Source organism: Lissotriton helveticus, chromosome 3_1, assembly GCF_964261635.1.
Source record: "Lissotriton helveticus chromosome 3_1, aLisHel1.1, whole genome shotgun sequence".
In the NCBI taxonomy this organism is placed as follows: Eukaryota; Metazoa; Chordata; class Amphibia; order Caudata; family Salamandridae; genus Lissotriton; species Lissotriton helveticus.
The window spans coordinates 377,676,498-377,703,531 of record NC_136061.1 but is presented as its reverse complement, the minus strand read 5'-3'; the positions used below and the strand labels follow the sequence as shown (position 1 = coordinate 377,703,531).

The following is a 27,034-nucleotide window of genomic DNA, read 5'->3' as shown; positions in this document are numbered from 1 at the left end:
TAATGTGACCGTTGCCTCCGCCCATGACCTGGGGACTTGTCCTCTCCTGAGTAGAACTTCGTTGAATAATGGGGTCAGAACCCCTATGATCTGCTCTATAACAATCTTAAACATCTCCACTGGAAGCCCATCTGGGCCTGCGGCTTTGCCCTTAGCCATTTTCGCCAGCTGAGCCCTTACTTCCCCTTCTTTGATTTCTGAACTAAGGTAAGAGCTGTCTGACTCAGATAACTTGGGGAGCAAGACATTTGCAAACCAGGATTCCACTTGATGCTTACCCACAGAAGAACTCGGTCCATATAGGGCCTGCATATATCTCTTTGCTTCTTCTCTTATGCAGTCATCTTCGTTAGTTTTTTCCCCTGTACTTGATAAAACCAAACTATCTATCTGATTTCTTGTTCTGTCTGCTCGAGCCTTCCAGGCCAGGAGACGCCCACACTTCTCACCGTAAGCAAACTGCTGTAAATTACTAATGTCCCACTTTTCCTTCAATTCCTTGTCCAACCCTGCTTGAAATTCAGCAAGCAAACAGTCGAGTTCTCTCTGAAAAATTAGCCTGTTATCCGACTCCTCTGCTGATGCCCTCTGTAACTCCTGCTCCTTAAGCTTGATTCTTGAAATCTGTGCTTCCCTTTTCTCTTTCCTCAGTCTATTCCTCCTGATCATCAGGGTTGTTAAAAAAACCTCGGGAAAAAGCTTTATACGATTCCCAGACAATTTGTTTATTTGCTGACCCTGTATTGACTGTAAAGAATTCTTCAGACTGGGTCACTAAATCCTGTCTGACCCCTTCATCCAGCAGCAGCGTCCGATCCAATGTCCATCTCCTGAAATGTTTTTTCTGTTTCATATTAACTACCATTTCCACCACTGAGTGATCTGAAAGAATTGCAGGGACATATGATATAGAGTTGACTGCCGAAGTGAGATTCTTATCTACCAGGAAGAAATCTATTCTAGAGTGATGCCCATATCTTCTACTATAAAAAGAAAAATCTCTTCCCCCTGGATTTTTGAATCTCCAAATGTCCATCAAGTTGAAATCCCTCATTATATTCTTAAGTTCTGAACTGGTTTTTTTTGGTGGAGAAAATCTCACTCTTGATGTTCTATCCAGATCTCTATCAAAAATAAGATTAAAGTCTCCCCCAATAATTATTGGGCCTGTTGTCTCTATTAAATTGGTTTTAAGTTTCATCAGGGCACTCGGGGCGTCTAGATTCGGGCCATAGTAGACCGCGCAGACCAGAGGGGTGCTTCCTACCATCAAAGAAGCTATCAACCATCTGCCTGAAATGTCTGTTTCGTATTTTAACAACCTAATCCCCGAGCCTGCTCTAATAATCACGGCCACCCCCCTTGTACTACCACTTTGTCCCGAGGATATAATTTCCTGGATCCATCTACATCTCCTAAATATTTGACAGCCCCCCGCTCTCTGAGGCCACAGAGGTTTGAGAGCCCTGAGAGGCATGAGGCCTGGGTCTCAGCCCTGACTACTGTCAGTGGCCACTATGATTTGATGACTGTCTGTTGGGACACACCTGTGAGCAGGTTGAGGTTAGAGGCTGCACAGGTGGTGTTCCTAGGGGAAGAGAAGGGTGCCCCAGGGATTGGCTTGGTGGACCCTGAGAGTATGAACAGAGGATTTGAAATAGGATCAGATTGGCGTAGAACTGGAATGTGCCCCTGCTGTTGCGGGCCAGGTCCATGTTCTATCGCCCTAAGCAGGGAAGCCCATCACAGTGGTGATTGGTCTACCCTGCGTTTTGGCTGGAAGGGGGTTGTGTTGGACCTGGCCCTCTTGGCAGGGTCATCCCTAAACTTTTTGCCTTCCTCCAATACTCTCTCTGACCTGTTTTTGTTGGTTTAATGACTCTGGGCACTTTACCACTGCTGACCAGTGCTAAAGTGCATATGCTCTCCCTGTTGTAAATTGTTACATTGATTGATGTTCATGTTTGGCTTATTTGGTTTGCTGTCAGTCCCTAGTCAAGTGCACCAGGAGTGCCAGGGCTTGTAAATACAAATGCCGCTAGTGGGCTTGCAGCACTGGTTGTGCCACCCACAGAAGCGGCCTAGCAAAATGTGTCTAGGGTCTGCCATTGCAGAACCTGCGTGCAGTCTGGTACTGTCATGCTGGCTGGGCAAGTGCACACACTTGCCAGCCCCTAAACCTTCCCTTAACTTCATATTAGTCACCCCTATGGTAGGCCTGAGGGCAGGGTGCATTGTAAGTGTAAGGTAGGACATGCTCTGATGTGTGTGGCATGTCCTAATAGTGAATTACTGCCAAATTCGTTTTTCACTATTGTAAGGCTACCAGTTCCCTTTAGGCCAGATGGGCTGCTGGAATTATTACACTCTATAATCCCAGCAGGCCCAGGGAACATGGTAGAAATTAATGTTTAGTATGCCTGAACTCAGAATAATAAAATACTTCTTTTAGTAAAGTTTATTTTAATATCCTGTGTTTGCAAATGCTACTTTCAGAAAGCTAGCATTTGCTTGCCTAACCATTTCAGCCCGCCTCTGCTTGGATGTGGATCTGACTGTCTGGTGTGTGTGAGTGACAGGGCTGGGAGGTGACAGGTGGTGAATGGCAGGATGACACCTTAGTGGGAGGTGGGAGTTTCCCTGAACTATGCATCAGGCTGTGCTCTGCCACCACAATGCTGGCTCCGCCCCCCTGGGGAGCGACTGATGACTCAGCCTGCACCTGGCCCAGGAAGGACCGAAGCTTGTCAACAAAGTGCTCCTGGCTGCCCCTGTCCACACAATGCTGGCTTCGCCCCCCTGGGGAGCGGCTGATGTGCCTGCCCTCACACTGAATGAAGAAACCAGAAGTACCCACAACAAGTGCTCAGGGACTGAGAGCAGTTAGGCAAAGGCCCCCCTGGCCTGTAAGAACAAAAGAAACTGGGTATAAAAGTAGGAGCCCTGCTCCTTGTAAATTAGATCCTGTTTGCGCTACAGAAGAAACTCTGCCCGAAGAGAAGGACCTGGAAGGACTACAAGGAGGAGTGCTGTCTCTGGCCTGTGTCTGGTGCCTTGCTGCAGAAGGAGAGGAAAAGAAGAGACTACAAAAGACTTTTGCTTTTATTTGAACTTTGTGCCAAACTCCTAAAAAGATCTCCAAGGGCTTGCTGTGGAACTTGCCCCCTGACCAGCGCCCCAGGAACAGTGGGCGCTACCCCCTGACAGAGGAACCGCTGCTTTCCCTCTGCACGCCTCTCCAGGAAAAGCGGAGCGCGCTGTGACCATCGCGCTCTTCAGCAACGGTCTGGGAGCTGCCCTCCCTCTGAACAACGTGACTGCCGCCTGCCCGGCCCAGAAACATCGTGAAGACCAGCTCAGCTGATCCGAGCACCGTGACTGGCCCCGAGCCGCAGCTCGCAACGTGAAGAAAGGTTGTGCCCGGTGCCTGCTTGCACCCCTTCGTGTCTTGTGCCCTTGAATCCGCCTGCCGCTGTCTGAAGAGCAGCTGCGGCGTGTGGGGCAAGAACGTCGCCTGGATTGATAGAGGCCTGCGCTGAGGATCGCTGCCCTCTACGTGTGCCCCCTTTGTAAGGAAAATCTCGAGGCGCTCTACTAGCGCGACCCGGCCCGCGCCGCAACGCCAACCTCCGAGCCAGAGCCGAGCCGCCGCTCGCTCCAACCCCGGAGGAAGACACCGCGACGCGGATCGCCGCGCTGACCTGCGCCCAGGCTGCTTCACCCAAGAAAGGTACTGTTTCCTGCCCCGCGGTGCGAGCATCTGCCCTGCCTCGCTCGCACCGCCCTCTGCCTCGCCCAGCCCTCGGAGCCGCGTGCTGAGCGCTCCCAGGGCCCCCGCTAGCCGCGCACACCCGTGCGTCTCGCACTGGGAGGCGGACTCTGACTCCCCGGCCGCCGCTCCCGCCAGAAGCGTGAGATTGGGCAGACCGGGCCCGATTTTCCTACGCGGAGAATCCCAGGGGCGCAGAGGGGCCCACGGACAACCAGGGGTAACCCTTGCTGATCAGAAACCGGGCCTGCAGGACAGGAAAAGTGTGTTGAAGAGCCTGTAACCCCTTTTTAAAGAAAAGTACAGAACTATTAAGAGCTAAACAAGAACTGTGGCATATGTTGAAGAGTAACTGGAACCTCGCATTTTAAAGTAACTAAACTGTATTTACAAGCCTGCTGCTGAACAAAATATAAAGAGAATATATTTTTTACTACAATACAGTTTGGTGTCATTGTGTGGTGGGTTGGTTGTGATGGTGTGATACTGCAAATGTTTAACCACATGTGCCCCAGAGATTAGCCTAGACTGCTTGCGCCACACTACCTAGAGGGTGAGCAGGGGTTATTCTTGAAGGTAATCCTTTGCCCTGACTTGGGAGAGAGGGTCCCTGCTGGTCGCCAGTGCTGCACTGCGCCAATTAGAGACCCCCATTTCCAACACTAGCTAATCTTCAGAATAGAACTCAAGTGCCATCTCCCCTTTGACCAAACAGCCGACTCCTGCTCTGTATGTGCCACTGCATATTCTTGTGCTTGTATAACAGCCATGTACCTACAGCCAGCACACCTGGGCACACATTCTCCAGACTGCTGTAGAGTGCTCTGCTGCTCTCATTTTGGTACCCCCCCAAAAAGTAAACAAATCCTGAGGTTTATTTCTGTGTGCCATCTTTAAATGAGTGCCTGGTGCTGCAGTTTGTTTGTGAATAGGTTTCAACGACACAACTGTTAATTTCCAAATGCTTACTAGTAAAAGGACATTTTCTAGTTCTGTCCTAACACCAGTGGTTTGGAGAATTTACAGTGCACTTTTGAAGAACTATAGGTGCAATGTTTGTTTTTACAGGTAGTACATCCTAATCTGAATACTATAGTAGTTGTTTAGCTCCAGACTTCACTGCCATGGGAAAAGAATGACATATTTAGAGTTTTAATCAGTTTTTATGGTAGGCTCATTATTCGAGAGGATATTTTACATGTATCCATTTATTTAGGTTTTATGGTTTGCAGTAGCTTGGTAAGCATGGCATGGTTCCTAAACATTGCAAAGAGTACACTGTGCGACGTGGCAGGTTCACAGTTCTGCTGTGAATTGACAGTCAGTCTAAGACTCCCAGAGGCAGAGGAAGTTTAGTGTCTGTTCCAGCTGCGTCAGACAGACGAACGTTAGAAATCGCGGCAAACGTCTTTTTTGGCCTAATTTAGGAAGACCATGCATGATTTTTGCCTTCCCCATCTGACCTGCAGCATATAAGATTTGCTGAATACCTCTAACTGGTGCTCTTTTATTTTTCAGATCTCCGACTGGGGAACAGAATAACAAATTCAGAATGTAACAGGAATGCGTATCACGTAGCTACAGTCCTGGGCAGGGCTTGTAGACCACTGATGTCGATGTCATTCCCCATTCCGCAAACGGTAGGGCATGAAGTGCATATTCACTCTGAAAGTGCCTCTCTGCAGACCTTTCATCATTGATCTGTCTCAGAAGGGTCACACCTTCAACAGTGGTGTTCTCCCCATGCTGGAGAGATGTGGGACAAAAGCACACTGGCTAATGTTCTCTGGTGGTGCACCAATGGCACAGTTGTGAAGCAGAAGGGCTAGGAGAGATAGACAAAATGTTTGAAATATGGGTGATGATAAAGCCTGAACATATACGTGTGTGGGCTTCATGAAGTTGTTTTTACCATTTGTACTCAACTAAAGCCAAGATAGTGACACATTTACTCCTGACTGCAAAGCAGGTAATAATGCCCAAACGGACGACCCGAAGATTCTGTCATATGTTGAAGGGTTTGGAAAGCAAGAGTAAGTTGAGTAATTCAATTAACAACATATATTTATTTGACATTCCGGAAGTGCTAGAGACTGTTTTCCTAACTGCCTGCAGGATAATGTCTCTTTCCTTATAGTGAAAAAGGTTTGCAACAACAGGTCTAGGGACGGTGACTGGAAGTGAGTGCAGGACTCTAAGAGCCCTTTCATAGGATACGAAATGTGTGAGGCCTGGTAGAGCTAATGTTTGGTATTTCCAGTTTTCTATGAAGCCACCATGTTGTTGGCCTCTATATTTTCAGGCAGTCCTACAATAGGGATTTTGCTGCAATGCGACTACCTTTCAGAATCTTCAGCATGGCTTTTCAGATAGTGTGTTTTGTCTTGTACTGACGTCATTTTCCGTCGCAGCTCTGACACAGAAGGTTGAACCTCCAGGAGCAAAGGATTCGATTTGTTTTATGAGATTCTGTCATGGAAGCCTCTGTGGAAGTCTTACCTTAGCATGGAGCGGTGTTAGTTTCTATTAGCATGTCTGGCTTGTACAACTGGGTTTTTCCCCTTCATCTTGGCTGCTTTCGGGTTCGCCACACTGGTAATGTATTACTATTTCTAGTTGATGTAATTGTGTAGATCTGCTTTAGTCGAAATATGACAGCTGTGCCAGGTTCAGAGCATTTGATCTTGTACAGCTGCCAGCCAGGGCTTTAAGCGGGCCGGGTCTTATCGGTGCTGAGCACAGGCAGTTTTTGGTCTAGCGCCTAGCGTTGCAGTGCGCAGCACTGTCGCGCAGTGCGAGACCTCTTGTACGGGGTTTAGAAAGCTACCCACAAGCTAGTGCTTGTGGTTTTGCTTTCCCCGTCTGGCATTGGCTTGCACGTGCTTTTTTTTTTTTTAACGACACGCGATTGGGCAAAGACAGGGCAATGTCCCGCCTTTGAAAAGCCCCTTCCCAACGGTGGCTAGCATGCGCAGCAGCGCGTGTTCACTTCGCTGCTGCTGCCATGCTTCCTCCCCCACTCCTCTGTGCGCGTGCACCACTGGCAGTTACAAAGATTGTATGCATTATTTCGTTAGTTTTCCGTGCCTTTTAGCATATCACACAACAGCAATGAATACACATTTCAACTGTGCGGGGGATTTAAGTCACAGATCCCTGAATACCGCAGCAACAGAAAAAGTCTTCCTCTCGAGAGCACACCTCTGCCCCGGCATTGTTCTTTATTTTATTTTTGAGTTAAAAACATTATTGCAGCTGTTTACAATCAGTCATCGCGTTTAGAGGCAAGTGCCTCGGCATCGCCCCACAGCTGCCAGCACTTGGCGCTAACAGAGCGAGGCATGGGGTGCAGGGCTATTTTCTGAGCACGCGCCATCCCCCCCAGACTCCTGTCAGCGTCTCTCCCTCATGCGTCTGCAGCCTCTCGCCGCGGTAGGCCTCGCTGCCGCTTGTGAATGATGTGATGTTTCCATCACGCGGACAGGCTGTGCAGTAATTGGGACGTGCTCGCACCGCTCACCTTCCAAGACAGCGCTGCCAAAACACGGGGAATGTTTCTCTTCAGCCTGGCGGGAGAGGGGGGGTCTGGGCATCCGTGGTCTGGTCAGCCTGGCACAGACGTGTACGCCGCTTTAGTGCTATTTAAATCGCTGCATTAATTTATGGGCAGACTTGAGCGCGACCCACTCTCCTTCCCGTGCTGCTAAATTCACCAGCTTGAGGACGTTTTTTTATGAGGGAAGACGGGTGACATCCTTTGTGCTTGAAAGCGTGGTGCATGCATGGCCTTAGGTTCCGTTCTAAAACTAGCTGCCTTTATTAATTTGCATGCTTGGATTTATTTTGGCTAAACACTACGACTTCACCTACCACACTAACAAAAACTTGATTTCTTAACCTTTGGCGCCGATCCATCCTTTCTACGCAACCTCTGTGTTTTAACCATCACCCCATTAAGCCTCATGCACCCTCATGATGGGCCTCTCTTGGGCGCTGTGGCATTTCCAGGTGTAAACAAACACTGCCCCAGGAAGCCAGATAGTTGCTCACGTGTACTCATGACGGTGGAACACAGAAGTTGGTCTAGAAATGTAGTTTTCTACACATGGATGAGTGCTCCACGTTACGATAGTGGTCTGTTGAAATCTTTGTGTGCTGATTCTAGGACCGCACAGCTGGCGATTCGTGGGATCTAAAGGTGCTCAGATCTGTGCACATTGACATGTCAGTGATGTGTGGTGGTGTCCTGGCTAGGCTCCTGTGTATGCATCTCGTTAGGCGCATGGGTACTCACAAACTTTCTCTGGGGGGGAGGGCAATTTACAGGGTGGTTTGTGGCCGAGGGCCGCACCGGTGGGGGCAGGGGGCGGACTAAAGCAAAACAACCTGTGACCAAGAGGTTAAACAAAGGCCCACAGACCAGACCCATCATACACATGTCGGTCTGTCTGCGTGTCTCTGTCTCTGTCTGTGTGTCTCTGTCTGTGTTTCTCTGTGTCTCTGTGTGTCTATGTCTGTGTGTCTCTATGTCTGTCTGTCTGTGTGTCTCTGTCTGTGTGTCGCTGTGTCTCTATGTCTCTGTGTGTCTCTGTCTGTGTGTCGCTGTGTCTCTGTGTGTCTGTCTGTGTGTCTCTGTATGTGTCTCTGTCTTTGTGTCTGTCTCTTTATCTCACTCTGTGTGTCTGTCTGTCTGTATGTCTGTCTCTGCCTGTGTGTCTCTGTCTGTGTGTCTCTATGTCTCTGTCTGTGGGTCTCTTTCTGTGTGTCTCTGTCTGTGTGTTTCTGTTGGCATCCCATTAGGTGCATCAGTACTCACAAACTTTCTCTCGGGGGGGGGAGCAAATTTATAGGGTGGTTTGTGGCCAAGGGTCACACCGGTGGGAAAAGGGGCTAGAGCAAAAAAAACTGTGACCAAGAGGTTGAACACAGGCCCCTGCATTGGAGCATTAGTCCACTGAGCCACCAGACCCAGCATACACACGTCTGTCTGTCTGTCTGTCTGTCTGCCTATCTGTGTCTGTGTGTCTCTGTGCCTCTGTCTGTGTGTCTCTGTCTGTGTGTCTCTGTGTTTCTGTCTGTGTGTCTCTATGTCTCTGTCTGTGTGTCTCTGTGTCGGGGTGTGTCTGTGTGTCTCTGTGTCTGTCACTGTATCTCTGTCTGTGTGTCTCTGTCTGTGTGTCTCTATGTCTCTGTCTGTGTGTCTCTATGTCTCTGTCTGTGTGTCTCTGTGTCGGGGTGTGTCTGTCTGTGTGTCTCGGTCTGTGTGTCTCTGTCAACATCCCGTTAGGCGCATGGGTACTCACAAACTTTCTCTCGGGGGCAAATTTACAGGGTGGTTTGTGGCCATGGGAGGCACCGGTGGGGAGGGAGGTGTCAGGGGGGGCGGGGCTAGAGCAAAAAAAAAAACTGTGACCAAGAGGTTGAACACAGGCCCCTGCAGTGGAGCTACGTCCACTGAGCCACCAGATCCAGCATACAAAGGAGGCCTCGAAACGGGTCTCTATCGGGCTCTGTTTGGTGCCCTTGCACCGGTGGTCCGTTTTTTCCGGACTGCAGTGACAGCAGGCACATCTATGTGCGCGTGCTCACACTGCTCACTTCTCACTAGTGGAGAAGTAACGGCATGACGTCATGCCAGGTGAGCGTTGTAGCCTCTAATTCTGAATCAGTCCCTAAGCTCTCCAATTGCCTGTCCGTAGCACAGACATACCGCTTTGGGGGTCGATTCAGGCACTATATAAACAAATAAGTTAATTAAAAACTGCAAATGCTGTTCACGTCTGACCGCAGAGAATGTGCTAAAATCGATTGACGGTTCTCACCAGGTTCCATCACGTAATGCCCACTTTTGTTCAAGAGTAGAAGGCCCTCACTTCAAATAATGTATTTCTCTGCAATGGATTTTGAACAAACACATTTGCAAATATAAAACTTTAATCTGCCCAGGGCAGGGGTCGAGGACGGGGACGAGAGAATGTTGATCAGATACACAGTACTATTTATTGATTTAGTGAGTTATGCGTTTTGTTGTAGCGCGGGCTTTGTCGGAACACTTCACAAGTGGAACAGAAGTGAGACAGGAGCATTACGGGTACAAATGGCAAGTGCGAAGTTACGTTATATGTTGAAAGTGACAATCGTGTGCAAACAAAAATGCAGGAGGTGGCACACAGTGCGTTAAAGGAGCACGTGCGCAGGTTATGAAAACGGGCAAGGTGCGAGTGGAGGTATAATATTGCAATAAATGGAGGATGAGCGTACACGAGGGCAGGAGTTCCGTAGGCCATGGTGGCACTGGTGGAGGTACCGGAAGCAACCAACTGGAAGGGGTAGCCAACAGTGTGTTACAAGGGCACAGTGACGGGTACAGGTATTAGAGTACCAATCGCAGGTAAAGGGGTATTTCTGCTGCATTGGCAGTATCACAGGACACGTGCTCTGGGAGGGCACTCCCACAGACGGGGAGGATACAAAAATTTCCTGTACTAAAGGGTCTTCCTGCAGGTGAGGGCGCGAATTGCTATGGAGGTGTCTGAAAGGAAGCGAGCGTGGGGGGCAGTTGTGAAGGTCTGGGAGTAGTGGGCTTTTCGGAGCTGCGGCAGAAGTTAGTCCGGATACCTTCTGTGTTGCCTGGAAGGGATTAGACCAGTGATTTTTCCTTTTTAAGTCGGGGGTTCAAGCTGTGGTTTGTTTTGCATGTCAGGATGGCTAGTGCCTCCAGAGAGTTTCAGTTCCTTCGCGGATGAAGAGGGGCCAGCAAGGGGTGAATAACATGGGGGTGCTGTGGTCCCTTCATTTGGCCCCATAAATGAGGCGAGCTGCTGTAGGGGGAAAAGATTTGCAGGGGGTCAGGGGGATTGGGGAGGCCAGTATGGAGGCAAGTGCTGTAGTTCAGCTGGAGAGGACCAGCGAGGAGGCCAGGGTTGTCGAGGTATTGCTCCGGGAAGAGGGGACGAATTCCCACAGAAGGTGCAGTGGTATCGAGCAGGCTTGGCAATTGCATTAATGGGGGAGGGTTATTTGATTTTGTGCCGGGTATGACTCCAAGGGATTTTGCGCTGTCGACAATGATGTGTTTAGGGTTTAGTGGATTCTCTGGTCCATCTCTGATTTTACCCGGGGTGGAGCAGGTGTGGGGGAGTGGAGGAGGTTGTGCAAGGAGAGAGAGATTTGATCGGGGGGACGCCATGTGGTGTTGTTGGCAGGAGATGGGGTTGGGTATGACGGAGCCCCAAAGGGGGGGGAATGGGAGACGAGTGGAAGGATGGGCCCAATGTGGGGCAGGTGGACCTGGTGCAATTGGACAGTGTGGTGAATTCTGAGGTGGAGGGGGTGATGCGGGACAGGGGTGGGGGGGTGCAGAGTAATGGTGTTGGTAGTGTGTTTCAGGTATGCCCACGGCAAGGAGCGCCGAGTGTGACGGCCCCCCCGGCTCCCTTGGTTAGGCGGCGGGATTCAGTGACAACGCCGGCCTTGACGCCAGGTAAGGATGGTGACGGAACGGGGAGTGGTTTGGGTAAGCCTCGGCTGTCGGTTGGTGCGGATACCGGGGGTCCTGGGGTGCGCCTGGAAATGGCGAGGTATGTGAAGGGGTGCCGGGTGGGGTGCGGGGAGGGGGAAGAAGGGGTCAAGAGTTCTGGGCGTAGGCTCGTTGCCGTTTGAGATGGAGTATTGGACACCGTCGATGCAACCTCGGGGAGGGTGCCGGGTAGTTGTTAAGGAGGAGAGCGGGGTCCGGATGGGGCCCCCCCCCTTGTGGAACCGCCACTGCCGGGTTTGCTTGTTTCACCTGTCGGGGTGGTGCTCAATATGGAGCCCGGTCAGTCGCGGTCGAGCTGGCAGCGGTCGGGGAGTGAGTCGGTCGCGGACTTTATTGCGACAGAGCTATCGGGAGGTCGCATGCAGACATGGACATGGCGCGGAGGATCACCGGTTGGTGGGGAACCGTTTTGACGGGGGCAATTTTGGTGGACAAAGCATGGCCCATGGGTCGTTCGATTTTGCGTGCCCTTTTGGGCGATTCAGTTCCTGGTTGCAGTGGGCTTCTTCCTGGCGGACAGGCTCTGGGACGGTGACGCACGATTTGGATGACTCCTTTTTGGTGGGACGGCCGGGTTCGACGGACTGCCAGCAGCAGCTGGTCAGTTTTATGGGCCTCGTGGCTGCCTGGGGGTGCCCCTGGCGCCAGAGAAGAAGTACAGTCCTAGTACGGTGCTGTTCTTGCTTGGTATAGAGCTCGACTCCGGGCCTTGGAAGCACGCCTGCCAGAGGACGGGGGGCAGCAATGTTGGCATGGGGGGCGACAGCACTGCCCATGGGGTGTTCGATTTCAGGTTTGTGTGGAGCAATTCAGTTCTTTTGCAGTGGGCTTTTTCCTGGCGGACAGGCTCTGGCGGTGACGCACTATCTGGATGACTTCTTCCTGGTGGGACGGCTGGGTTTCGACAGACTGCCAGCCGAGCTGGACAGTTTTATGGGCCTTGTGGCTTGCCTGGGGGTGCCCCGGGCGCCAGAGAAGAGGCACGGTCCCAGTTTCGGTGCTGTCATTACTTGGTGTAGAGCTCGACTCCGTGGCCATGGAAACACGCCTGCCGGGGGAACAGGAGGAAGGCAACCTCATTGTGTTGGGTCTGACGCTGTCCGGTTTGACGCTGCGGCATCATCGACTACGGTTGTCGGCGGGGCTAAAGGGGGATTCGCTTGGGGCAGGCTTTCATGGGGCATTTACATGGTGCCTATGAGTGGACTTGGGTGGACTTTCGGCGGTCGGGAGCAGTGAGGCAGGGGATCGGTGGCTTCAGCAGGAGCAGGTGGTGCGGTTCAGGTTGAATTTGATGGAAGCTGGCTTGCGGGGGTGACGTTCACCGTCGGTGGGGGGAATGGGGGATATGGCTGTTGGAAGGCTGGGTGGGGGTTGGTCGAGGGGGAGGTGACAGTGAGTATGCGACAGGACAGATGGTACAGGGGTAGTTTCACAAGGTCTAAGAGTGCTTTTCGAAAAGGTTCAAAACCCAGCTGGGGAAATATCTTGGAAAACACACATGTTTGGGGGTCCTGCGGCATGCCCTATGGTGTATGGGTGAGGACCCGAAGGCATTACAGAGGCATTACTCTGGAGTGGGGCAGAGATGGAGGCTGCGCGTCCGGTTTGGGGGTCCTGCGGCACGCCCTATGGTGTATGGGTGAGGACCCGAAGGCGTTACAGAGGCATTGCTCTGGAGTGGGGCAGCAATGGAATCTGCGCGTCAAGTTGGAGGAAGGCTTAAGGCCCTGGAGGTCGGACTGTTGGCGGGAGTCTGTCAGGCTGTGGGGGGTGGGGTGAAACACTGACTTGAAGGACATTGCTCGCCTCTCACATGTGTGTCTTCAGGTACAGGGGCGGAGCCCCCTGCGGCGGCGCTGGAGATATTGGTGGACCCTCATTTATAAAGCAAGCAGAAAGGGGGGACCGGGGCAAGCACCAGAATCAGAAGTTGGAATGGGACGACAGGTTGTTTCATTGTCAGTGGCACAGGAAAGGGGCAGGTGCTGGCGTGGGTCATGGCCGGCTTTGTGCGAAGTGGCAAAGGGGAGAGTGCGTCAGACGTGGCCTTGGTACTGTGCAAGGGGTTAGCGTTGGTGAAACGAGTGAAAGGGGACCTGTTAGAGATACGGCGCAGGTAGGTTGGGTGTCATGTCAATTTACCAGAGTTTCGGTCCCAGGCGGGTTGGTAAGGGGACTGAGAGGCCAGTGGCCATAGATTGGACCTGGAAGAAATCTACAATGACATGTAGGATTTTGGGGAGATAGAAGGTTTTTAAGGGGATGGAGCGCCCGGAGCTTAGTACGGGGCAGTGGATATTTTCAGGGAGGATGGGGTTACACATGCCGGCACGGAATGGAGTTGTACGTGGTATACTTTAAGGAATCTCTGGATCAGGTCATTGGTGGCGCAGGTACCCGAGTGTCCGGGGCCTAGGGGGGGGTCGAAAGCCGTTAGCACGTCTTTCGAGTGGCGTTTTTTTCCTAATATATGGGGGAAGTTTAGGAGGTCTGTTTTGGATTAGCGGGGGGTAGGTCAAGCACAATAAAGTATTTAGCCAGGTGGAGAGGCAAATTGACGCTTTTGCTAATTGTTTACTGTTTGTGGATTGGGGGAACCAGTTTAGGGGAGGGGGTGGGGGGTTTGTCAGGAGATTACATATTTAGTGAGGTATAGTTTTGTACGGCACACGCCAAGGGTTTTCATGTGTAAGGTGCACCCGCTTCCAAAAGCGGCCTTTATCACACCTATCCTTTGAGTCTCTGGTCGGTGCTGTTTGTCTCACCCCCTCCCCCTTTGGGCCCCAAATTGGTGACTCGCGGTGAGAGATCGCACCGGAGTCAGGAGTTAGAGTCTACATCTCGGAGCTACTGGAGCGTCCTCATTCCTCTAGGCGCAGCTGTGCCTTGTTGGTTGTTCTCCGCACCTTCGGCTGTTTGTCTCACCCCCTCCCCCTTTGGGCCCCAATAGGGCTTTGGGGCGGGGGGGTGGGGGCGGCCGACCAGTGGGAGGCCTGCCACCCCCGGGGGGTTTTGGGGCCGGTGGAAGGGGGGGGTAGAGACCAGCAAGGTACGTGGGCTGGTTTTGGGCTGGTTGGTAGCATTGGGCTGGTGTTGGGCTATTTTTGGGCTTCTTTTGGGCTGGTTGTCATTAAAACCAGCCATTTTGGGTCATAGGCACCATTTCGGTGGCTTGTGACACAGCAGCCGGGCTGGGGTGTGGCGGTTATAATTATTTTCCCTCCCTCCCACCCTGGATTTCTTTCAGCTGCAAGGCGGGGTTTTCAAGTTTTGAGGCCTGGGGGGCAGGGGGTTGGGGCATTTGTCTTTTTTCAGGGTTAATAGGGTTTTTTTGTGGTGCAGTGGTGTTTTTTGGAAGGAGTTTTCTTGGGGGCCGGTGCATCAGGGTTTGTTTGATGGTTGTGGGGTTTGGTCGTGTCGCTGGAGCAGGTGCGGGTGTAATTTTCTGCCTGTGGGGGCGGTTTTTTCCTAACATATGGGGGAAGTGTAGGAGGTCTGTTTTGGATTAGCGGGGGTAGGTCAAGCGCAATAAAGTATTTAGCCAGGTGGAGAGGCAAATTGACGCTTTTGCTAATTGTTTACTGTTTGTGGATTGGGGGTACCAGTTTAGGGCAGGGGGTGGGGTGTTTGTCAGGAGATTACATATTTAGTGAGGTATAGTTTTGTACGGCACAGGCCAAGGGTTTTCATGTGTAAGGTGCACCTGCTTCCAATAAAGCGGCCTTTATCACACCTATCCTTTGAGTCTCTGGTCGGTACTGTTTGTCTCCCCCCCACCCCCTTTGGGCCCCAAATTGGTGACTCGCGGTGAGAGATCGCACCGGAGTCAGGAGTTAGAGTCTACATCTCGGAGCTACTGGAGCGTCCTCGTTCCTCTAGGCGCAGCTGTGCCTTGTTGGTTGTTCTCCGCACCTTCGGCTTCAACGGCGGTTGGAGTCCGGTATCTGCATGGGCTCATGCAGCTGATTCTTTGAGGAGGATCCAGCGCTGAACACAACTTGTTATGGCTGAGCATTCTTGCTCAGAAAGGTACTGTGGTGTGTTCGAATTCTACTACAGCAAATATTTGGATATTGCTTTGTCCAGTGTTTGAATCCAAGACATCGGGTTATTTTATTGTTATTTTTCTTTGGATAAGTGTTACTTGGAGACAATGTAAGTTCTATGGACATTATAAAGGAACAGTACTTTCTTTAGGGGGCTAAAGGAAAAAAGACATAACTTTGACAGAGAAGGATAAGTCTGTCCTTTGTATTCTAGTGCTGATGGAAGCACCTCATATCAAAAACCAGAACTAAAGCTCATGCTCTGCTTTTCCTCCCTCATTAACTGCATTCTCTTTTTTTCTTGTTCTTTGCTTTTGCCTCTTTGGAAATATTTATTAAGGAATGACAAACACTAGGGTATGTATGATTAAGAAAAGGCAACCTTATGAGAGAAAGGAGGGGGGCTGTGTGAGGTATTAACATATGTGTTCTATATTATATGTACCACCTCAATCAGTGTGAGAAGTATCATCACTGAGTAGGGAGTTGTATAGAGGAACACAGCAGCCAATGTAGCTTGGTTGCAGGTTTTAGACTGTTTAGTGAGATCATATGACAGTAGTTAGTGTTTTGTACTGTATTAATCATTGTGTTTTATGTTTTCAGGTATCTCGTTCCCCGCTGTTCCTACCCTAATTCATTTCCCTCACTTGATCACCTCAATACTCTGTGCAATATCCGTTAGAGTTGAGGGTGTCGAGAGGTGGACCCCTTTGAGCATCGCCCGGATTCTGAGGAGTTCCTGTGGACGTGACATCGCCAGCCAGTGTAGCTGATGGAGGAGAGGGCATGAGGCAGTCGGGGGGAGGGGAGGCATTTAAGACCATACGCGCCGCCGTGTTCTGGACTACCTGAAGTCTACACAACAAGGATTCATTGACCGAAGCCAAGAGGCCATTGCAATAGTCAAGGCGGCTCAGTATCAGTGCCTGTGTCAGGGTCTTTCGAGTGGAGTCGGGAAGTAGGGGAAATACTCGGTGTAATAGGCCCACCGCGAGATCTCCTCGTTTGCGTGGAGGGAGACCTGACTCGACTCACTTCTGGTCCAGTGGGAGTTGGCGTTCTAGTAGCCCAACTCCCCTCTACAAAAATGGATGCCCCTCCAGAAGCGCAGCGATGAGTAAGGGTGAAAGCTGTTGCTATTGGCACGAAGTGTTGTTCTAATCGCTTGCGCTCATTTGTGCACTCACGTATGTTTTTAATCTGATTTACGAGTTTAGAAACGGATCTTGAGTGATTTTAAATTATCGTGCTTATTTGCACAGATATGTTTTTTAAACTGATTCACAAGTTTTAATAATGGAAATTCACTAAGGTTACCTGCATTCTTTACTGAGCGCAACTCTCCCCGGTCCAACGCAAGATCTCCTCTTTTGCGTTGAGGGAGACCTGAGCCGACTCACTTCCGGTCGAGTGGGAGTTGGCGTTCTAGTGGCCCAACTCCCCTCTACAAAAATGGATGCCCCTCCAGACGCGCAGCGGACGAGCGCAGCAGGCACGCCAAAGGCAAGCTCATCTGCACCCGTCCACATCCTGACGTCTCCAGGAGCCAGGGACCCTGGTCGATCCGCCCTCGACCCTGGCCTGTTCCCCCTTCAAACCTACTCCAGCAAAGAAATGTTAGCACTAAGAACTAACCCTCGGTTGGTGTGTGAGGGTTCATCCTCAACACCTTTGCGGTGCCAGGCACTGCAGTGCCGGACGTACTGCTAGACAAGTCCGTTCCAGTTGTTTATCAATATTTACCAAGGGACAAGGACGGCCCTTTGAGAGCACCCCCAGTTTTTTATCCCACTTAAAGCCCTGCTGCCAGCACACAACAGAGTGGATGTAAATGTAAATGTCTTATCAAACCACGAATGTAGATGGAGTCAAATTATGGTCTACCACGATGCAGGACTTTTGATAAACAGACATTTCTTATCATGACCACTAGATGGAGCATCTGGACTATATATGAGTTAATTCAGTTTTTGGAACGTTGCATTTTGCAGATGCAGTGCCGGTCCTAAACAACGTAATCCTTTTTAAGTTATTGCTGTCATGCTTAGATTCATGTAATTGATTATATACCAAAAATACATGCTTGTGGCCACTCACTAGTAGTTACCAGTGTGAGAGGGCCCACCTGAGCCGCCCCATTAATTCCACACAATTACAACCCACTGGCGGCTGGCACACTCTGGGAGTGACCTCCAGGGTTCAGCTACCATTTTATTTATTTTTATTTCTTTTGAAACAATTGACGTAAAAAGAAAATAAAGAAAAAAGAAACTGCTTGATGTAAAAAAATTAAATAAAGAGAAAACAAACAGTGCAGTTCATTACAGTACCCATCGCAAACAATAGCATAATGATCCGTACAGCAGAGAATGCTGCCCACAGGCTCCCCTCCACTTCAATACATTATCAGCACCGCACAGCTGTACTGGACAGCCTTCCGTATTACACCAATTATGCCAAATCAGAGTATTCTAATAAATATGCTGTCACCGGTGTCCATATATCCTTGAGTCTAGATGCAATAGGTAGTTCTTCCGCATAGGTATCTAACACACTAGTAGCGCAGTAGACAGCTGTGTAGCAGTGAGTGCCGCTAGCGCCAAGAACTGTCCATCAGTATATAGGTCTCACAATGTGGTCACCCCTGCTGTCTTCAATATTACCATTGCCCTGGATTCGTGTGTGACAGATATATTTGGATGAGCAGCCAGGGGCATAGCCGGTGCATAGATAGAGGGTCTGCCTGTTCTAGCACTTAACCCGTGCCAGGCCTTCGAGGTGCTACGTGTAGTATTGATCTCTAGCCGAGTGATCTCAGGCCATGTATGTAGTAAAATGGCTCTGAGGGGAATAGGGTGGGCATCACCAGCTTCTACCGCCAAGTGCGACAGATAGCACTTTGGAAAGTACCAATAATGTGCAATCTGTGCTTGTGCACAAAGGTAATATAATTGCATATCGGGGGCGCCAAACTCGCCCCTCTGATATGGTTGTGTCAATATATCCCAGCTTCCTCTAGACTGCTTGCCAGCCGTTGCCAGTGTTAACATACATATTTTGAGGGTCTTAAAAACCGCACTGTTTACTACTATAGGTATATTCACAAACATATATAAAAACCTGGGCAAGACAGACATTGTTATTATCGCTACATGGTCAGCCAGTGACAGTGGTAGCCGTATCCACCTGGTGAGTTGGTCCGTCAGTTTCACAATTGCTCGTCCGTACATGCGGGCCATTGCCTCCGGGTCCCTGTGTATCCAAATGCCCAGATATTTGATGGTTTCAGTATCCCATGCAAATGGGAATTCCATATGATGTGGGGCAGTACTTTGTGTAAGGGGGAATATGGTGGACTTATCCCAGTTTATGCTGAGGCCTGAATATATTTCAAATCTCACATACTTCTGCATCTGCATACAGAGAGATAGCAAGTGGGTGTTGCCTAAACCTCAGTGCAGTGACGCTTGCCTCTGCCAGATTATATCAAACACAAGGTGATGATGGACGGAGTGCTGCAACCTTTCAGGCACTCACCCCCAGTCACAGACCTGGATTGAATCCATCATCGTTCTTTAGATCACTTCGGCATCCTAGTTCAGACCCAGCCATATGCAAATCAGTCTTGACCCTGTGCCTCCTGGGAACAGTCCAGACCGAACTGCCAGGCCAGGTCCTCCCTGGACCGGAAGCAAGCAACAGTGGAGCTACCATTTTATTCAAAACCTCGCGCCCGAACTTCAGGTGCATGCAACTTAAAAGCGCCATCTGTACAAGCCGGGTGTCTCTCCACATTCTTCCCCATGTTAGCTCGCCCCTTAATTAAGCCCATCTTTCTTCTTTGATCTGGGAGAGGCACTCCCACCCCCCCCCTTTATCTCGTCCCGAAAAAGTATGGAAATGGGTCATGGGAGGAGGGATGTGATCTTAGGGAGGAGAGGAATGGTGAAAGATGGTGAAAGATCTTACAAGATGCCTCCATAAGACTGAGACCCCACTTTCGCCTTTAATATATGTTTTTCCTGGGCACATTAGTATTCTATCAAATAAAGCTATACATGCGACTCTGTGATATTGCTATTTTACAATGCGGCTGAAAGAACCTTTTAAAGCTCTCTTCTATTTACCATATTCACTACATATAGATGCTCATAGGCGTGTAAGAAGACTATTCTTTCTCTGTTTGTCAAAATATATGATGCTTCTCCTCTGCTGTGGAGGCACCCGGTACAGCCATCTTAAACATTCACTGTACCTTCCATGAGCCATAGTAACACCCCCCAGCATGTGGGGGTGGAGCTGGCGCTCGGGAATGTAGGGGGTGCCCTTGCAGATCTCCCACCAGGCTGCCCCAATCCTCCTTCATCCACCTGGACAAGACTAGTGGGTATGAAAATACAAACATCCCTGCAAAGTAGAAATACTGGGCCATGTGACACAGCATCTCAGAAAGGTCTAGAAGATGTGTGGCATCCAGGTGACAACCTGTGCTCTGTCTCAAGCAAGCCTCTGCTCCAAGGGATCTCTGCTTGGCTGGCTTGTTTCGGGCACATAAGACTCACCTTCTCGGTCACATACTGGCATCGCTTCAGATCATGGTCCCCGTCGGGCAGGATTTCTGGTTCCACGATGGGCACAATGCCGTTCTAGACCAAGAAAAAACCAGTCAACAATTGCCCCAATACTCTTCTACAATAAGAACAAATAGAGTACCAGCTCGGCACACAAAACACAGCATGAGATGGCTCGCAGGCAAAAATAGCCACTAGCAGACCTCGCCTGCCTGACTCCACACACTGTGTATGGGGTGGCATTCCGCGTTCTCGCCTTCTCTCCACACATTTAAACACAGGTCTATAGCACTGTAAAGGCGCAGCTGGCAAGCCACCGGCTCAGGATGGGGCATCAGGCACCCTGTACATCTAGGTGTAAATAAAGAAGCCTCTCTAGCACCCTACAGCCTCATTCCTGCAAGCGAGAACGCAGGATCCTATCCTCTGCTTGACGAGGAAGGCGCGGGGGCACGGATGCTCTGGAGGTTGTGGCACTGGGTATCCGAAGACCTCACCTGTTGGCAGATGCTGGCGTAGCGGGCCAGGACATTGGCATTCTCAATAATGGCCAGATTTGAAGGAGTGTTGTCGCTGATCTTCAGAACGCAGCGCCACTTGGCAAAGTCAGCCCCATCCTTCTTGTACTGGGCGCACCGCTCCGCGAGGCCGTCCAAACCTGGGGGAGAATCAAAGGCACAGTGAGCACTGGGTGCAACAGGACACGTTAAACCCAAAGGAGCAAGGGGACAGGAAAAGCAAAGGGTGGCCGAAAAGGGCTTCACTCAGATATGTTCAATGATAAGACGCTTTTCATGGCATGCCCCAAGGTGCTTCGAGCACAGGTGTCCTGCAGAAAGCATTCTGTTCATTAAGTTTCAGGTTCGAAAAATACTATAACATCCTAATCTCTAAAATAGGTATGTTTAATGAAATGTGTTCAAATGTATGGGAAACAGATTAAGTCCAACATTCCTCTCCCCTCCCCTACCTTTACTAACCCCTCCCCACCCATTGTCACTTCCAAGCTCACTTCCATTCCCCCCTTGACCAAGGCTACACTTCTTCCCTTGCTCCAAAAGGTAAAGTCAGGCTCCCCCCTAGACTTTGCCCCTGCCCATATCTTGAGAGAAATCTTCTTAAACTGCCCTATTCCCCCCCTCACACTCCTGAACGATTCACTCAGTAATGGAGTGGTCCCCACCGCTCACAAACTTGCGGCTGTTATTCCTATTCTAAAAAAGCCCGGTGCTGACCCTTCATCCCCTTCCAATTACCGTCCTATCTCCCTTCTGCCCTACCTGGGCAAGGTTCTAGAAACCTACGTAACCAGCACCCTGAGCTCCCATGTGGAAACTAACCACTGCCTCTCCCCTCGGCAGGCGGGCTTTCGCTCCCTCCATTCTACGGAGAAGGTGGTGACCTCAGTGATGGACAGCCTACGCGAGGGCATTGATACCAACATCCCGCAGGCCCTCATCCTTTTAGATCTGTCCGCCGCGTTTGACACGGTGGACCACTCCATCCTCCTCACCTGTGTCAGGGCGGCGGGCATAGAGGGCCTGGCCCTCGCCTGGCTGGAGTCCTTCCTGAGTGGCAGGGCTCAGGCAGTCCACCTAGCTGGTTTCACCGCTGCCCCTCGTAGGGTGGTATGTGGAGTCCCCCAAGGTTCCTCACTTTCCCCTCTTTTGTTTAATTTATACATCTACCCCCTTATTTTTATGTTACAGCAGCTCGAGGTCACAGTGTTTAATTACGCCGATGACCTCCAGCTAATTTTCAACCTCTCCCACTCCCCCTCGTCCTCCCTGAATGTCCAATCCGTCATGTCATTCATCCAAGATTGGATGAACTGCAACCACCTCAAACTCAATCCGGACAAGACGGAGCTTGTCTTGACCGGAGGTGGTTGCAGTCCCTGGTCCTCTTCCCATTGGCCTTCTTCACTTGGTGTCCCCCGCTCCCTGTCCCCAAAGTCAAAACTCTTGGTATTTTCCTAAACTCCTCACTTTCTGTCCACTCCCAGGTTAATTCGGTTGTTTCTTCCTGTTTTTTTTCCCTTAGAACCATTAGGAAGATCTCTCGCTTCTTCTCTCTGCCTGCCCTAAAGATCATAGTGATGGCTATGGTGCTCTCGCGCCTTGATTATGGCAACATCATTTACAATGGCGCTCCAGCCTATGCCATCCACCGTTTGCAGCTAGTGCAGAACCAGGCTGCCCGCCTGATTCACGGCCTGCCTAAATTCCATCGAGTTACCCCTCTACTGCAGGCCCTGCACTGGCTGCCGGTGAAAGAGCGAGCCCTGTTTAAACTTGGCTGTACCACCTTTCAGGCCAAAATGGGCACTGCCCCGGAGTTCATCTGCTCCGCCATCACTTCCTATACGCCGGGAAGAGAGCTTCGATCCACCCATCTGTCCCTGCTAACTACCCCTCGTTTCAGAAAGAAAAAGGCGGGCGGAACAAAATTTGCAGTTCTTGCCCCTGTATTCTGGAACTCCCTCCCTACGAAACTCCGCATGACGCCCTCCTATACCGAGTTTCGGAAAGGTCTCAAAACTCTGCTCTTCTCCCAAGCCTATAATGTCTAGACTCCCCTTGCTCCCGTTAGCCTCCTTGCAACCCAACAGCGCCAAGAAACCGCACGGTATAAGCGCGCTATAAAAATGTTTTTAAATTCAAATTCAAATTCAAACAGTGGAGAGAAAGAGAAGTGAGACTGGGCGTGAGAGGACTGGGGGAGGAGATGAGGTAGTAAAGATTAGAAAAATGAGAGAGAAAAGGGAAATGAAGAACCTAGTTGTAGTAATGAAGAAACGATGTGGGTAGTTTAAATACTTTAATCCTTGAAGTAGAAACCTTCAGATGCCGTCAGCTTGTCAACACGGGACTCGGCTGCTATGTCAACATTCGATAGCAAGCGCCGAGCTGTCAGAATGGACTATACCAAAGTGCTAGGGAAGAGTGGGGGGAAACGGGGAAAAGGCAAGAGGAACATTCCAAGTTACAAAACATCATCCTCCCTAGGGGAAAAGGAGGAGAGGGAAAAAAAAGAAAGAAAGAACAAACCGGGAGGGCCGGGGTGGGGAAAGGAAGGGAAACACCCCACCCATAATCCTGACCCATGGTCTTTCGCAGAAGACCCACAGTAACTCAAAAACATTTTGTGTTCACATTGCAGATCACGATCTCATTATGTATTGTTTGTGCCAGTGAGGGGAGATCCTAGGTCTATCGCTCTTTCTGTCTTGTCTGACCTCTCCATTGATGTTTCCCCCTCCATCCTTCTTGAGCCTGACCTAGCTTCTTCCCCCCCTGTGGGCACCACCCGATCATGGCTCCATAATCCTCCATCCTCCATGACCACTGTGTTCTTTTTTGGCAATCTGATGGTACTGGGGGCATAAAACTTGTCACCCCCTTTTCTTAGTCTCTCCGGTTTCCTGACGTAGACATTTTGTCCTCGCTGGAATTCTCTCTCCTTGACTCCCCACTTCTTGTCGTACCATTCCTTGTATTTCCATTGATTGGTTTCGATCCTCCTCTTGATCTCTTTTGGATCGGTCTCTTCTATTTGCTTTCTTCCCATCCAATTGGGGGTCAGCTTCGTTCCAGCTTTTCTCCCTCTCAGTAACTCAAATGGAGTGCATCCTGTAGTAGACTTTGGAGTGGTGTGGTATGCCCATAGCATGTCTCTTATGGCTTCCTCGATGTTCTCCCCCGCCTGATTGGCCAACTGCATGCACTCTTTCAACATGCGGTTTACTCTTTCCACCTTGCCGTTTGCCTTGGGGCAATACAGTGGCGTGCGGATATGGGCTATGGAGCAGTCTTTCAGAAATTCCTTCATCTCTTCAGAGATCAGCTGCACCCCATTGTCCGTTACCAGTGTTAAAGGGATTCCCTCTCTCGAGAACACCTCTTTTAGGAATTCAATGATCGCCTTTGTGTTCACATTGTGGACAATCTTGCAGGTTATCCAGCTTGAATAGTAATCCACCAGAACCAATAGGTACCAATCGGGGGACCCTTTGCCATGGATGGGCCCAGCTATGTCGAAGCCTAACTTGTCCCATGGAACCTCTGGAACTTCCACCGGTGACAACGGTGCTCGTCTAGTGACTTTAGACTTGTCACTCAGGCTGCATGCGTAGCAGTCCCGCACTTTGTCCTCCATCTCACCGTCCATTGCTGGAAACCAGTAGTCCATACGTAGTCTAGCTTTGCTCAAACTACGGCCCAGGTGTCCTTCGTGCGCTAGTTCCACGAACTGGCTCCTTAACGCTTCCGGCGGGACCAGCTTCCCGGACTTGAGTATGAAATTCCCTTCAACTGATAGATCTTCCCGCACATTCCAGTACGGTTGGATCTCGGCCTCCATATCCTTGCACTTCTTTGGCCATCCTGTGAGGATATGTCTCTTCACCTTCTTCAGTACTTCATCTTGTTCCATCTGGGTTACCCATGCATTCTTTTCCACCGCAGCTAGCCTCATCTCCAGGATTGAGTCACCATTCAACTCTTCGTCCTCCTCTCCTCCTGTTGGTGCTCTCGATAAAAAATCTGCAACCCTATTTTGTTGTCCTGGAATGTAAGTCACTCTGAAATTATAGGCTTGCAATCCTACAGCCCATTTAGCTATGCGGGGCGTCATGCTTTCCATGTCCTTCTTAGTAAAAAGTGAGACCAGAGGTTTATGGTCAGTCTGAACTTCAAATGGAATACCCCAGATGAAAAACTTGTAGTGACGGATGGCCCAATAGACCGCAAGTGCCTCTTTTTCGATGGTCGAATAATTTGTTTCTGATGAAGTGAGGGTTCTTGATGCAAAAGCCACCACTTTGACTTTACTCCCCTCTCTTTGCGCTAATGTCGCCCCGATTCCTCTGTTGCTGGCATCAGTCGAGATGATGGTGGTTCCATTCGGGTCGAATTTCCCAATAAACGGGGCTTCAATGATTGCCTTCTTTATGCTCTTCATGGACATCTCTTGTTCCTTCCCCCAAACAAAGACACTATCTCTCTTGATCAATTCTCTTAGGGGCTGCGACACCATGGCAAAGTCCTTGATAAACTTAGCCATGTACTCAGCAAGTCCTAAGAACGATAGTACATCCTCTTTGCTATTGGGTGTGGGAGCGTCTCTCACTGCTCTGACCAAGTCGTACTTAGGCTTGATGCCATCCTCCGATAAGGTGTGTCCAAGGTAGTCCACCGAGCTTACTCCTAGCTTGCACTTGCTTGGTTTGGTGGTGAACCCAACCTCTTTCAACTTCTCTGACACCTTCTTTGCCATCTCATTGTGTTCTCCATCGCTACCACCGTAGATCAGAATGTCGTCTTGGAAACAGATCGTGTTCCTGCAGTCTTTCAGCACATGTTGCATGACTCTTTGGAAGGCCGCGGCCGCTGACGCCAAACCAAATGGCATTCGCTGAAACTTGAAGTTGCCGAAAGGGGTGGTGAATGCTGTTAGGATTTGCGAATCAGGATGCAGCTTGATTTGGTAATATGCAGAGGACAGGTCTAATACACTAAAGTACTTGGCCCCCCGGATCGTGCTTAACATTTCACTGATCCGGGGAAGGGGAAACCTGTCCACCAGGATATTTGCATTTAGATCTCTCAGGTCCACACAGAGTCTTATGCTGTTCCCTCCATCTTTTGCCGTGATCACAATTGGGGCCAGCCATGCTGAACTCTCAATTTCAGTGATAACTCCTTGACTAACCAACCTTTGCAGTTCCTGCTGGAGGGGTTCTCTCATGCGCAACGGTATGGATCTAGTCTTGTGCACTACGGGTACTGCCCCCTCCTTTAGAATAATCCTGTGCATATAGTTCTTAAATACTCCCAACCTTTCGCTAAATACCTCCTTAAACTTCCCTCGGTGAGGTCCCCCGCTATGCCTACCGGGTTAATCAGTAACACCTGCTCTTTGTTGTTCGGGTCTAATTTCATTCCCAACTCCTTCTGGTGTTTCCAGCCCAATAGAGTCGAGCCACTAGTGGATACATACACTTTCCCCACTGTGTGCCTGTCCTTAAATGAGATTCTCATCGTCACCATGCCCTCTAATGGGATTCTCCCCTTGTTGTACCCCTTGGGACTGATATCAGCTTGCATCATTTTGACAGGATGGTTTGCAAATTTATCCTCAAACACACTTTTGTCCACCAATGTGTAGGGTGAACATGAATCAGCATACATACTGAACTTTACACCATCAAGTAAAACATCACATTTAGGATAGATGTCATCCTTATTTTCATCCTCATCCCCCACTTGGAAAATAAAAGATTTCTCCCCCGCCTCTTCCTGGGGAGACTCCCCAATGGCGTGTACCGCTTTGCTAGGTGTCTTACACACCTTGGAGTAGTGCCCCCACCTGTTACACTTCCTACATTGTACATTTCTCGCCGGGCACTTCCAATTGTTGGCCAAGTGATTGGGACTACCACATTTAAAACACACCATAGTACCAGTCTTACTGCGAATCATCTCTTTACTCTTGTCCCCTACTTTACAAATGGTTTCACCCTCAGAGTGGGTCTTGTTTTCCGCCCTCTCTTTGTTCGTCCCCTCCTGTGCTTTCATTTCCCTCATACATCGCGCGGTGTGTTCTAGGCCCTTAGCTATGTTGATGGCCTCCTCTAAGTTAGGGTTCTTAGTGAGTAATTCCTCTTGTGTTTTGGTATCATTAGTGCATCTCACCAGTTGGTCTCTAATCAACGAGTCAGTGAGTTGCCCAAATTCACATGTTGCTGATAAACCTCTCAACACCGCTATGTAAGCACTCACCCTCTCCTCACTCTTCTGCCCCCTCTTAAAAAACGTATGTCTTTCCATCACCACATTTATTTTTTCTTTGAAGTGAGACTCCATCTCCCTTAATGTGCTCTCATAGACATTGATACCCTCCCCTACTTCCTCTTGATCATCCTCCACCAACCTCCCTGTAATATCTTCATATATTTTCGTCCCATGCGTGCCTAAATTGTGGAGCAGTATGTGTTGTTTCCGTATATTTGAATAATTGCTACCTCCTATGGCAATGAGATACGATTTAAATATGCCTTCCCACCTCCTCCAGGGAATAACTGGTTCTCCCAATTCATTCA

At 50.0% G+C, this 27,034-nt stretch overlaps 1 protein-coding gene across 1 annotated transcript in view; it reads right to left on the bottom strand.

Annotated features, from left to right (window-relative positions):
• Window positions 1-27,034, bottom strand: part of ALDOC (aldolase, fructose-bisphosphate C) — a 101,686-nt gene that overhangs the window by 27,572 nt on the left and 47,080 nt on the right. Inside the window, exons 5-6 of the mRNA XM_078680110.1 lie at window positions 20,430-20,590; window positions 19,924-20,007 (exon numbers count right to left, since the gene is read on the bottom strand). Coding sequence (XP_078536236.1) covers window positions 19,924-20,007; window positions 20,430-20,590 — 245 coding nt within the window. The remainder of the gene's footprint in view (window positions 1-19,923; window positions 20,008-20,429; window positions 20,591-27,034) is intronic.